The following is a 13,431-nucleotide window of genomic DNA, read 5'->3' as shown; positions in this document are numbered from 1 at the left end:
ATTGGGATTGGGGCTTCCTGTTTGTTGACAATGATGTATCATGCTGGACTGGGAACGATCTCTTCAGCTCTGCTGGGAAGATAATTACTACAATTCCAAATATCCATGGTCTTCTCTGCCTGGACTTGATAGACCTCTGTGAGCCAATGATTCAGTCTACCTTAGGATCCATATGTAAGAATACACTTTTGTATCAGGAAGATCACTTAGAAGTGTCCGTGCCTAGCTGGCTCTCTGCCTGGAGCTCCAGGGGCAGGAGAGCCAAGTGCCTGGCTTGAGTTATAGGGCCCTGGATGCTCTCGCAAGAACAGAGTTGTCCAATAGATGTAGACACAGCCCTCCACTGCCCTGGTCACCACTGTCCCCAAAGAAATGCCTGGCTCTGACTGTCTATCACCAACTGTGCTTTTTGAATGTGGCCATTATGCTTTTTTTTTTTTTTTTTTAAGATTTTATTTATTCATGAGAGAGAGAGAGAGAGAGAGAGAGAGAGGCAGAGACACAGGCAGAGGGAGAAGCAGGCTCCATGCAAGGAGCCCGATGTGGGACTTGATTTCGGATCCCAGGATCAGCCCTGGGCCCAAGGTAGACGCTTAATCGCTGAGCCACCCAGGCATTCCCCGTTACATCTTTAAATACCTTGTTTTATGGCTTCATGCTCTGGTGACACACAACAATGGAATGCTATTTGCTGGCTCACAGATCTGAAGGTATCTGTAGAGAGTGCTCATTCTCAAGTAAGAAAGCTCCACAAGCATCAGAGAAAGAAAAGGCACAGAGCTCAGGCCAGCATAGCATGACTTTGTCTGAAGTGGAGACAAAGTCAGTTAAAGAACTTTTGGAAAGGGGCTCTCACCTCTTTGCAGAAAGAACCAGCGTTATGGTCCCGAAACGCTCACACACTGACCCTCCACAACTACTCAGAGCTGCCTGTGACGATGGATGGAAACACCCAAGCATGCCCCATGCTGCATGCACATGGTCACAGCTGGGCATCAGCTCTCTGGCCCTCTGTGCTCCAGGTGCCGAGTGTTCAAGCTCCGTGAAAGTTTCAGGCTCTTCCCTCCGCCTTTCTTCTATGACTTTATTTATTTCTCTCGAATTAATAACAAAAGGGAAACAAACTAAGGCATATGATGGGGGTGGGTGGGCAGAAGGTTAACAGCACCTTAACGCAGTGTCACTGATTCCCCTCCAAGTACACAGATAATAATCAGGCTTTAGAACGATGCTTGATTGGAAATACAGTGTAATTCAAAGCATTTCATGCTCATTGTTAACGTCTACACCAGGTAAGAATGAAGACGAGCACCCAGAGCCTTGCAGACACTGATGCTTCAACATCCCATAAACTTAAGGGTCCCCTCCTCCTCCTCACTCTGCTGCCTATAGGAAGAACAGCAGATGCTCCAGCGTCACAGCCTGGCAGGTTACAGGGCTGGGTGCTGGCAGCGGTGCTGGGATACCTGCACCCTATTTATTGAGAGCCTTACTCAGCAGCCCTGTCAGAGTCACTGCTCCTGGCCCCTTCTTCCTCCATGAGGGGCCAGCCTCCTAACCACTGCCATCCTGGGGGTCAGCAGCAATAGGTTTTCCAAGGGAAGTATGCTCCTCTTGAGAGACAGTAGAGACACAGGGCTTGGTCCCGGTCTACACCAGTCACACTAACCTCTGTTGGTTTCTGGGTCACACTCAGGTTCATGTAGACAAAGACTAAAATATCTGAGCCAAATGTTTGTCTCTCTGTCCGACCCCGAGAAGCACACTGTCCCTGGAAGTTCTTGTGTCCTTGCATGCAGACTGATGTCTCAGCGAGGTGCACACAGAAGCCTGCCGCGGTCCCTCGGGGCCTGTCACCTAGCGAGTGAGCAGAGGCTTGCTTCCACAGAGAGCAGCCTCAGGCCCGGAGCCAGGGGAACACCCTTCCACAGGGTCTCCAGAGAACCCATGCAGCGCCTGCGGCCCACTGCGCCGACAGCAGCCCGTCTCTGGGTGGCGGGTAGTGTAATTTTTATGCCTTGAGACTCCCAAGTGGACATGCAAGTGTGTTAAGGACTGACCCTGATGAGTTATTCACATGGCTGAATTCACCTATCCATCACGCAGTAGCCACCGTTCACAACATTAACAACTCTGCGTGTTTGATCACTGTGATACAGACTTTTTCCAGCATCATTAGGAACAGGGAAGGCCCCAGCCTTGGGCGCCAGGCCAGCTCAGTAAAACTTTCCATGAGGAAAGATTTTGTTTTCTCCCAGGGCGGCTGGGCTCAGGCATGAGGCAGAGCAGAGTGGAGGACTCATGGCCCAGACTCAGGCAGACACGATCCTGGCCGCCTGGTCCACCTGCTTGTTGTTTTAATGACATCGAGACTTCTGGAAACCTGAGCACTCTTGGCCGGGGCTGAAAGGGCTGATTGTGGCAGAGTCTGCAGGACGGTCGAGGCAACAACAGTGGCTGAAGCATAGGTGCTCCAATGCCTCGCGAGCGTCACTTGCAAAGCTCAAAGGAGGTGCTCTGTTTCTGCAGAACGGTTACTCTGTGTGGGTCCCCCCGTGAACACTGGGATAAACCTCGTGTGCCCAGACATGGTTAGATACCGTTCCTGCAAACGCTCTGCGATAAGCCCCACGACACACAAGCAATCATGTGTGTACACGTGTGAACTGCCCACATTTACACGTGAGTGAATCAAAGGACAACCCAGTCCCAGAAGAGTAGGGCCTCCACAGAGTGCAGCTCTCTCTGTACATGGGTGCCTCGGAAGTCGTACAGAGACATTGGTCACTGAGAGCTTTCATGGCATGTTTTAAAATCTGCATTATAAATAACATGGGGCCCATAAAACAAATCTTTTAAAAATGTACCCTTGTGGTTCCGCCATGATTGAGAAGTCTGAACTGAGAGCTTAAGTCTTAAGAATATTGTTGGGCCAAAGAATAAGTTACAATTGAAGCTTATTTATGGGCCAGATGCTTTGGAAACAAAACCTGAAAGTAATGACAACTGAGAAATTAAAAAAAAAAAAGAAGTTGGGATTCATCTTCAGGCAAGCTCTCCTATGCCTACGTTTTTCCTTAAGATAAACAGAAAACTGGGAAGTGCGAGCTCGTCCATGTTCCAGTGGGTCACTGAGCAGAGCATGCATATGTGAGGGGACAGTTCCAAGTGTGAAGCAGCCTGACAACCATTTACGTGACCCAAATGCCCAGCTCCCTGCCTCTGGACAGAACACCCTATTCCTGCCTTTTTTCATCCTACATCCTGGAAAACAAAACACCAGAATGGAACCAACCCGCCCATCAATGACTTCTGAACGGTGGTTTGGATGGAGGTGGTAAGCAAACCCTTGGCACAAATACATAAAGGTCAGAAGTTACTGACAGCTGTGGCTCCCATCGGGCAGATAGAAATGTTCCAGAAAACTCTGCTGGTTTGCAGGGAAAGGCCAGGTGAGTGTCTCTGCGCGCTCCCTGTTACCTAATCTGTCACCACGGGGGCTGGCCCTCCACTGACTGCCCTGCGTCCCTCTACACGACTGCTGGGGAGCCACTTGTGAGCCCGGCGTGCCCAGACATGGGGAACCCGCAGAGCCCATGTGCCCGAGAAGGCTTCATTGCCACCAGGCTGTTCCATCACTGGTCTTTCCAGGAAGTGGGTGCATGCCCCTGACCCGAGCTGCCCGTGCCTCCCGCCTCTGCCTGCAGAGCGGCGTGTGGAAGGTTACGTGTTTCACGTCACCTTTCATGTCAAGGCCACTTCAAATCCACAGCGTCTTATTTTCTAACTTAGATTTCTGCTGCTGTTTCCATTTCCAGGCACCAATTCACACTGGAGACCTAGAGGGAAGACCTATGCCCTGGAGGGGTCCCGATGCCTTCGTCCCACACTGCCTCTTGTCCTCCAAAGACACAGGACGGAAGTACACACAGCGCACACTGGACATATCTCCCCGAGCTCACTGTGGTCACAAGCAAGCAGGGCAGGTGAGGAGCATGAGAGGGCTGGCGAGACGTGCAATGGCGGTGAGATCCCATGACTCCAAAGCACAAGCACGCTGCTCTAGAGCTGAGCCAGGTGGCAGGGGCCCAGCACTAGGAAGGCTCAGCACGGTCTCAGGCACAGGCCCACCTCCCTCCCCACGCTGCCCCGGGCCTGCTCTGGTGGTTAGATCACGCGGACCGTTAGCACAGGGGCTAGGAAAGGATGGGATTGCTGGTGCCCAGTCAAGTCCTACAGGCCGTCCAAGAGCGTCCCAAGGTACAGCCTCCCCTCCATGAAACCCATGAGCCCTTCCCATCAGCCCTGTCCAAAGGGTGCCAGCCCAAAAATTCCCTGGGAATTTGGGTGAGGAGGGGCTCAGGGGCCCATACTCTGGCCCAGTGTGTCCTGCCACAGACAACCTTTGCTCCAAGGAGAGGGTGGGTCCTAGGCCCCGAGGTGCCGAGCTCAGCAGAGTCACTGCCCTCTCAGAGGACACGGTGCTTTCCCATTCCTGTAACTGTAAGAAACAGCCGAGCCCATTCTGTGTTCTCACTGCCTGTGGACTCGGGGTCTCCAGCTGCCCAGACAGACCCATGGACATTCCTGTGACTTCCCTAATGGTGGACACCCGCCCAGACCAGGGGAGAAGCCCCGGCCCCTCGGCTTTCTGCAGCTGCCTCTGGGGTGGGCACTGGCACGTCCTGCAGGGAAGCCGGAGCTAGCATGAGGCTATGTCCCTGGAGCGCAAGGCATGCTCCTCTCTGGCCACCCTCAGCCTTGGGAAGGCCGCTCCGGGGGGTGTGTTGGGAGGGCATCATGGGCCATGCACCTACAGTGGCTCTGGAAGGACCCCAGGGGGATACGCTAGGGCCACTTCCATAAGGGGTCCAGGGTCAGCACTTATGCCTCGAGGGCTCGTGCTTTGCCTGAGCACCACTGAGGAGCATGTGTGGGCGTGAGCTCAGGAGACATGTGCGAGCTACATCAACATGTCATCTGCTTTCTCTGCAGTTGCCTCAACCATGATTGTGTTCTGACCAAAAAACAAAACAGATAAACAATGGTAAACACCTCCTGCGAATGCTCCCCTGAGCTGAAGCTAAAAAGCTTTGCTTATAGCTAGCCTGGGGTTACGTGGCATCCTTGGAAGTAACGGCCTATGATCCCAGCCCCAGGAGGAGGCAGAGGGAACCCAACAGGCAGCCTCAGCAGGTCCCAGGACCATAGGCGTGGCTGGGAGGCACCTGCTGTTGGGGGCAGGGGCTGAGGCTTGGGGCAGGAGGTGACGGAGTGATGTGCTCCCAGGGAGACCAAGGCAGAGGAAGACAGGGAGATGGGTCAGAAAGTGATCTTACAAAGTGGGTCTCAGTGTGGTACCCTGGGGGGGGGGAAGCAGCAGTGAAAGTGGGTGTTGATGACGTCTGAGGTGGGAGCGCTAGGACTGGGTGGCAGGTGGCAGGGCAGGCACTGCTGAAGGAGTCGCAGCCAGGGACCAGCAGGGAGGTGACCCCAGAGCCCAGGCCCCCCAGCCAGCACTGGGGTGCTTCACCCCCTTGGACAAGAGTCCATGCTGCAGGGCGGGTGGCCAGTGCCCTGTGGACAGAATGGCTGCGGGGGACCATCCCCCTTGGCTTGGCCCTCCTGACCAAATCCAGTGCCCACACAGGTCACCTCTGGTGCGGGGCGCCCAGAGACCTGTGGGCCCCCCGGGACAGGACGCCCCCATCACTCACCGCCTGGACAGTCCCCACCCCATTCCTGACCCCAACAAGGCTGCCTCTTTTCACAACGGACCAGCAGGCCTGGTGACTTGCACCTGAGAGCAGCACCAGGACCAGGGCTGGGGCAAGCACTCGCTCCTGGCCACGCCACCACGTCCTGAGATGAAGCTGAGCACCCATGAGCCAGGTGGGGAGCAGGGAACAGAAGGGAGTCCCATGGGGACCCAGCCACGTCCTGGGGCTGCTGAGGTCAGCGGTGCACTCGGAGCATGGTCCTAAAGGAAGAAGCCGCTGGGTCCTGGGGGTGTGCCTGCCAGCCTGCCCAGGGCAGCACGCACCACGAGGACACCTCCAGGCTCAAGGGTGAAGCATCTATGGAACAAAGATCCCCCAGAGCTTGTGGCCTCAAGTTCAGGACGGAGAAGCGTGGGGTGGCCGGTCCCTGCAGTCTGGGAGCCTGGTCCACCTGGGCCCTGGGCCGAGGCCATCATGTGTGCCCTGGCCACCCGGTGCCCACACGGCTGCTCACCCTGGAACGATAGCTGCAGGAGCAAGGACTCCCGGCAGCATCAGGGCTGTGGACACTTGCAGACTCACACCGCAGACACATGACCTCAACGAAGCCCGCTACGCTGGGAGAAGCAAGCCTTTTGTGTTTGGACATCACTTTCAAGGAAAACAGCGAGAGGAGGCAGTGGGGAGTGGGGGCACGTGCCAGTGCTGTCCTGGCTCTCAGCCCCACTGAGCTCAGTGGCCGGCAAGGTGGACATCTGGCCCCGGAAAAGCTTTCACCTGAGGAGCCAGGAAGCACCCCCGACGGGCGCCTGGCACCTGCCACCATCCACACAGAGCCTACGAGGCCCCGGACCAGACCGGCACCCTGGGCAGCGCACGGGGCCTCTGCTCCCATGGCTGATGCCCAGTGGTCAGGGGAGCAAAGCGCCAGAGGCCCACACCCCCCATGTGGCTCTAGGCGGCACCGCATCCCAAAGGAAGGAGCAACAGGGTGTCTTCCACTGATGGTTGACACAGCTCAGCACTGGGGGGTTGGCCCCAGCCCTGCAGGTGAACCGAGAGGATCTCCTTCCACACCATCCTGACTGCGCATGCTCGACTGTGAGCTTCCTGCCTTCCCCGGGGTGCCTGATGGGAGCACCACTGCCTGGGGGGAAATGTTACCCACATTCAGCTAAGCCCTCTTTACAAATCCTTTTCCTGATCCATGAAGCTGTTACGACGCCCAGAAACGAGAGAGTGGGACCCAGAACCACGTGCCACTGCTGGGCGGCCTCTGCTGCTACAACCAGTTGGCTTGTGTGGGGCAACACTTGGCACAGCTTTGGCACCATGGGACTCCTGGCCAAGGAGTGGGCCACACAGCAGGCCACCAGCTGGCGGTAATGCCCCCAGGGGCTGCAGGATGTGCCTCACACACGTCACGCACGCTCCTCTGCCTGGTGGCTAACGCGCACACCCCTCCTTGCTACGCTCGAAGACACGGCACCAGGCTGAGTGTGCGCCTCAGGCTGCAGGCACTTACCGTCGTCCAGGTACAGCTGGTCCAGCTCCTGAGGCTCTCGCTTGACCGTTACGGGAATGGGGGCCAGACTATGATTACTGTCCTCACGCACCTCGGGCGGCGGCACAGGCCGGGGGGCTGCAGACTCGCTCCTCGGAGCCTTCGGCAGTCGGTGCTGCTGCGGGCCCATCTCAGATGGGCGGGTGGGGCTGCAGGACTGCAAACAGGTCGGCTCTTGGGGACCGGACGGTGGTGAGGAGGAGGGGCTGTCAGGACAGAGAGCTGGCCGGCGGCCCAGGGGACAGTGGCTGCTCAGCTGTGCACTCACCTGTGGTCGCAGCAGGGCGGGCGGGGGCTGCTGCGGGGGCCCGGCGTGCACGCCCGCAGGTGTCGGTGTCTCCTGCGCAGCGAGGAGCCCTCCAGCCGGTCGCTGAAGTCCAAGGTGCCCGTGGCCGGGGCTGGCCATGCCCTTGCTGTAGGTGGTGGAAGAGAGGTCATGCATCTTCGGGCCGGCGCTGGGCGGTGGCGACACCACGGTGCTCCTCTGTGGACAGGGTGGGAAGCCGGGCACCAGGCAGGAGCCCGGGTCAGGCGGCATGGCCAGCTGCTGGCTGTAGCACGACTTGGGGAGCGGGCTCAGGCCCTGGCTCGCTGGTCCACAGGGCAGAGCGGGCTCATAATCATCGGTGGGCTCTGTTTTTATGGTTGGAGCTGCAAGAAGCAGAGACGTTGGGTAAACACGGGCTGCGCATGGGTGTGATAGATGGGGCGGGCAGCCTAGGGCACCCTTGGAAAACAAACCGCATCTTGACTGAGTCCCCGCGTCTCCGCCTGGTTCTCCCACCCAATTAAGGGGAGGGCGTGAGTCACCGTCTCCAGGAAGCTGCAGCTGGTTCTAATACTGAGAACACTGTTTTTGTTGGAATCCCCCCCAGCACTAATGTGCTATAAAAATCCATTTGCAAACGGCAGTAGAGGCTCGGGACCCCAGGGCCTGTGGATTTGTAGTAATCAAAGCAAAAATGTGCACTTGGACGTGCGACCGCGTTCCCCCTGCTACTGACGCCCCATCTGATACACGTCTGCACGTTCGGGGATCTTGAACACGCATGGGGACAGCACGGACGCGTCCCTAAAGCCCAAGGGAAGTGAGGGAAGCAGTAAGTACGCGGTGACCAGGGTGGGGGAAGCCCTGGACGTTAGGGGAACGCTTGCCCACCCAGGACATTTCTGTCGGGTCCGCTCCTCATGGAGGAGCCACACAGCAATGACAGACGGCCCTGGCCACGCAGGCCCTATGCAGCTCAGGGCCGTCCTCCCATCCCTCCCTCCCTGGGAGAGGGGCTGCCTGGCAGACCGAGGCACAGGGGCCTGTCCGATGTCACCAGGCCTGGACAGCAGCCTCCACCTGGGAGGGAGTGTCGGTCAGGAATAGCCGGCGAGCCGTGGGGCTTCCACAGGACCTGCTGTGTCCTCGGGGTCTCCCCTGGCCCCGTGCACTCCAGGCCTGTCTGCTCATCTGCGTGTAGAAGTTGCACACCTGGGGCCGCACCAGGCTGCTGTGCTGCCCCTGGAAGTATCATGGGTCAGCGGTGGGCTCCAGACCTTCCACCCCTGCTTCCACCTCCTCTGGGGGTACAGACAGAGGCAAGGTGGCCGGGGGGCCTATGGGTGGCCCCAGCTCCACCTTAAATAAAGCAAAGCACGTCTACATTCTGAGATCCACCAATAGCCGTGAGGGGTGACGAACGGGCAGCTCGGGGGTGGCATCCACACGTGTGGCCAGCAGCTTTCTGGAGTTTGCTTCCTTCCATGTCGCGCCTCGTCCCAGCACCTAGGCTTTCTCTCCCCACAGGATCCTCCCCCTTTGCTTTGCCTTCTGGGGGCAGGTGAGCCCCAGGGGAGCTGCAGGGCACCAGGCAGTCTCTGAAGCAGGTAGGTGGGGTGCTGGGCCCTTCTACATTGCATGGCCTCCACGCTGCCTGTGAACTGTCAGGAGGGGCTGCTGCACTCACACCACTCAGGTGCCTTCGCTGAGAAAGGGTTTTTTCTCTCTCTGTGGGCTGGGGGTCAGGGTGTAGGCTAGGATGAGCCCCAGCAGGGGTTGTCTGCAGACACGAGCTGCCGGTGGCAGAAAAGGGCCTGACAAGGGCCATCCGCACTGGCATCTTACTGCCGTGCGAGCGTCCACTATGCACGCTCTGGGCCACCCAAAGAGCCTGTCTTGCTCCTTGGGGAGGCCACAGTGACTCCAGGCCCAGCCTGGAGCAGCCTACCTGAGCAGCTCCACCAGGTGGGACTGGGGGGGCCCCCACATGACCCGAACAGCCCAAGACCCTGCTCATCTGACAGTTGCATCTAGACGGTGGCGAGAGGTGCCTCCCACCAGGGCGACAGCATTCCCCAACTGGGACCATCCGGTCTGTCTCCAGAAATGGTGGAGGGGACAGCAGCCCCCATGAGGCCAACGGGCCCTCGTGTCCTCCCCAAGGAGCCCTGGCCCCATGGGTACTCTGGTCAAAGATGTAGGGTGATGCTCTGGCGAACGGAACGGCGATGGTTAAGTTCTAAATGAGTTTGGTCGTTCTCAGACCTTGTCATCTGAGGAACATACACACACATCTGGCAGATTAAACTGAAAGCCCCATGGGGTCTCTGCTCACCACACTGGAGCTCCAGCCAGGCAGGCGTGGGGGCCAGCTTGTCTCTCTCCTAAGGTGTCCCCTGAGCTCTTTAAAACTTCCCACCTGTCTGTGTCACGCTGTAGAGCGGTACAGCCCCACATAGTTGGGACATACCAGTGAGCAGGACTGACCTGCTATGTCACATGGGGTGTAGAGCGAGCACATGGCCAGAAGCAGTGGCCCCAGGGGCGTGTCAGGGGCCCAGCCGCTTGCCCTTGGTGGCAGCAGTAGGCTGGCGTTGCCTGCTCGAGTGTGCCCCTGTGGGGATGTCCTTTACGACCGGCATTAACTCCCATGTCACCAGGCTCCCTGTGACCCGTTCAGGAATCTCTGCGGTGCAGTCTCGCCGGCCTCTGCGGCCCACCTCACCACGGCGAGGGGGTACCCAGGACACGTGTCACTCCGATGGCATGGGGGACGCCGCAGGGCCAACACCATCCCCGTACCGCTGCGCTGGGCCTTCTCTGAACAGAGACCCCGAGGACCCGGAGCCGGCTGACTGCAGGCCAAGGGCCCAGACACGGGAGCCCCGGGGCTGTGGGATGGCCTGGGCAACAGCACCAGAGAAGCTCACAGGCCCCAACAGCAGCATCTACACTGCACGACTCGTGTGGATTTCAAAGGAAAGGAACTTGGTGTCTGTAAATCAGAGCCAGTGAGGAGGTGCCTCCTGTTCCCTATTAGTGAGGGAAGAAAAAGGCCACGTCCTGAGCGGGGGCCGTGGGCACTGCAGAGCTGCTGGCAGGGCCTCGTCCACGGCCGAGAGCAGCTTCCTTCCAGGCCTGGCGCTTGGTGTGACGCAATGTCTGGTTTCCGCCTGGCCATGCACCTCGCTGCTGGGGTAGGAGGGGTGGTGACAGCAGAGCATGCCGCTGCGCCAGCGGCGCGTTTATAATCCAGATTTATTACAGCATGCAAGTGTGTGAAAGATTAATGCTGATGTTGAGCATGGCTGCTGCTTACAAAGCCTGTTCTCATGGAGGATGTGGGGTGCCCCTGCACCACGCTGGTGTTTGCACCTGGAACAGCTCATGCTCAGACCAGGCTGCATGACGGCGACAGCGTGTGGAGCACACGGCAGATGTCCCCTGGGCTCCCAGAGCCAAGTGCCCTGTCAACGGTCAGTGGGCAGCTGCCCCAAGAGCAGGGACCCCATAGCCGACACGCCTGCCCCTGGACCCGCCCCACCCAAGCCCTGCCAGCAGCTGTCTGCCCCCAAGGGCACAGTCCTAGCCTTTAGACACTCACGTCCCATCCCCCAGCTCTGGCCACCTGCCCCCCGTCCTGGAGCCACTGCTGAGGTCAGGGGGGCTCATGGCAGCACCCGCCGCTTTTCCCAGTTGCATGGGCTAGACTCCTGGCCACCCCTCTGGAGGTGTCCAAGCTCCAGGATGCAGACCTGGGGTCCGTAGGTCTGGGCCGTGCTGCCAAGCATCACACAGATGGTCCCGTGTGTCCTGCTCTGGGGTTTGGGGCCCCCAGCCGTGGCCGCCCCACCCATCCAGTTCCCACATCCCTCGTAATCCAGTGCAGGGCACATATACCCGGCCAGGTGCAGGGGCTCCCCAGGGGCCAGGCCTCAGGTGGCAGCTGCCTCTCACCCAGGGATGCCCCGCAGGTGGTGAACAGCCACCACTGGCTATTTTAGCAGGTAAGCAGGACAGAGCCACCCAGAGGCCTGCCTTATGACGATATGGCCTTAGCCTGTAGCAAGATAGAGAGGTGGGGTCGGGGCTTTGGTTCCGAACTGGGCCTTAGCCCCCGGGACTCGCCTGGATGAAGATGGCAGTGGCCAGGGCCAGTTCCCACAGGTGGCCAGAGCAACGTGATGGGAATCCTGCCAGGGAGCATTCAGACAGATAGTCACGGACACACATGATGGCTGAGCCCAAGCACCTAGGGGGATGCCGTCCCCTCTCACCCCGTCCATCCCCCTACAACCTCATGTGTCCTGCCCATCATCAGACACAGCTTATCTTCTCGCTGAAGGGCGACGTCAAGCACTTCGATGCACATGTCCTGTTTGGGCCAGACCCCAGCCCAGGGGAGGCTCAAGGCCCAAGGTGAGTTAAGACAAACCTTCCTGTTAGTGATGGGATGTCTGGGCCTGGGTCCCACCAGCCCCAGCACCTCACGCATCCTGCTCTTCTCTCCGTGATGGCCCTCAGTGCACACAAAATGCAAGCTGTCCTGTGAGGCCTGGACCTCAAAATGCCAATGAGAGGGGGCCCAGGTTCCTGTTAACCAAGGAGCACACAAGGCGCCTAAAGTTCTCTAGCTATAAAACTGCACAAACAGAAAACACGTTTCCACCCTGTCTTTTCTTTAAAATACTCCTTCCACGAGCAGCCTCCCACACGTGGATGGGCTGCGGCTGCGTCTGGGGAAGAATCTGGACCTCGGGGACCCAAGCGCTCTGCCTGGGGGCCTGCGTCCTGCAGGGACCGCTCGCTGCCCTGCCATGCGGTCACAACCCCAGGGGCCCGTCTCTCTAAGACAGACTAACATCCACGCAGCTGACCTCAAGGGGTCCATAAGAGCAGCCATGCTCAGGGGCTGGTGAAGTGCCCCCTGTTCACTGCTGCCTCAAAGGGCCCTTTCCCAGATGCACCCCGCTGGCCCTAAGCCCTTGGACATCCAGCCTCCAGGGCCAAGCGTGGCCAACGGACGTCTTGACAGATTCCCCTTCATGTGCGATGACTCCCGGGCCACCGACCTTAACACCCCAGGTGGCAGTGCTGCCCGGCCACCATCTCCCCGCACATGCTAGCTCTTCCCAGATACTCTGCACAGTCTTGGACAAAAGGGTTTTTGTTCTAAACCCCAGAGAACAAAGTGCAGATTGTTTTCTGTTTGTTGCATGACATTAATGCCCCAGTTTTACCATCAACATAAACACCCACAACGGTGACTCCGGGGCACGCCTTTCCTAGACAAGGAGAAGGGAAAAGTCGTAACTGCAACCACTTGAAATGGCAGCCCTGAGGGGCGAGGACCATGGTCTCTCCACATCCAGAGCCCAGAGTGAAATCCAGGGCTGGCCGGGGCTGGGGGTGCCGAGGGGCTGGGGTCCCACCTCGCGTTCTTGAGGGACGTGCTCCCGTCTTTCCCATGCAGCTTAATTGGCATCTATAGGAAAAGCCAAATTTCCAGCGAGATATGGTTCCATGGTCGCAGGGGTGTGGACAGTCCCAGGATGAGTCCTGGCCCCCCGGACATGGGCGAGGACCGAGCGGCAGAGGGTTCCCCAGCCTGCGGCACCGGCCCCCCCTCCTCTGGGTTCCCATGTGTGCAGAGCCACAACCCAAGTGGGCTCAGTGCCGCCGGGCAGGACGGGCTGCGCATGGCTGCCAAAACCGCCTTGAAGGGGATGCATTCCTGGTTCTGGTGTTGGGTGGCTGAGCAGCTGCCGCGAGGGCGGGGACTCAAGCCCAGGGACACACCTCCTGGACAGCTGGTGGGACCAGGCTCCCGAGGACAGGATGCCATCCGCGTCACTCTGCCACCTTCTGCATGCACGCCC

At 58.7% G+C, this 13,431-nt stretch overlaps 1 protein-coding gene across 5 annotated transcripts in view; it reads right to left on the bottom strand.

Annotated features, from left to right (window-relative positions):
- The window catches only part of NFATC1 (nuclear factor of activated T cells 1), a 96,939-nt gene that overhangs the window by 19,530 nt on the left and 63,978 nt on the right, over positions 1-13,431 (bottom strand). For 4 of the 5 annotated variants that reach the window (XM_041739644.1, XM_041739647.1, XM_041739645.1 and 1 more), the window contains 2 exons: positions 7,553-7,935; positions 7,246-7,441 (listed from right to left, as the gene is read on the bottom strand). In XM_041739644.1, coding sequence (XP_041595578.1) covers positions 7,246-7,441; positions 7,553-7,935 — 579 coding nt within the window. The remainder of the gene's footprint in view (positions 1-7,245; positions 7,442-7,552; positions 7,936-13,431) is intronic. The other variant, XM_041739649.1, reaches the window with a different exon arrangement.

The sequence above is a fragment of the Vulpes lagopus genome, chromosome 24 (genome assembly GCF_018345385.1).
Source record: "Vulpes lagopus strain Blue_001 chromosome 24, ASM1834538v1, whole genome shotgun sequence".
In the NCBI taxonomy this organism is placed as follows: domain Eukaryota; kingdom Metazoa; phylum Chordata; class Mammalia; order Carnivora; family Canidae; genus Vulpes; species Vulpes lagopus.
Note: the sequence above shows the minus strand (reverse complement) of the source record. Positions and strands in the feature narration are given on the sequence as shown.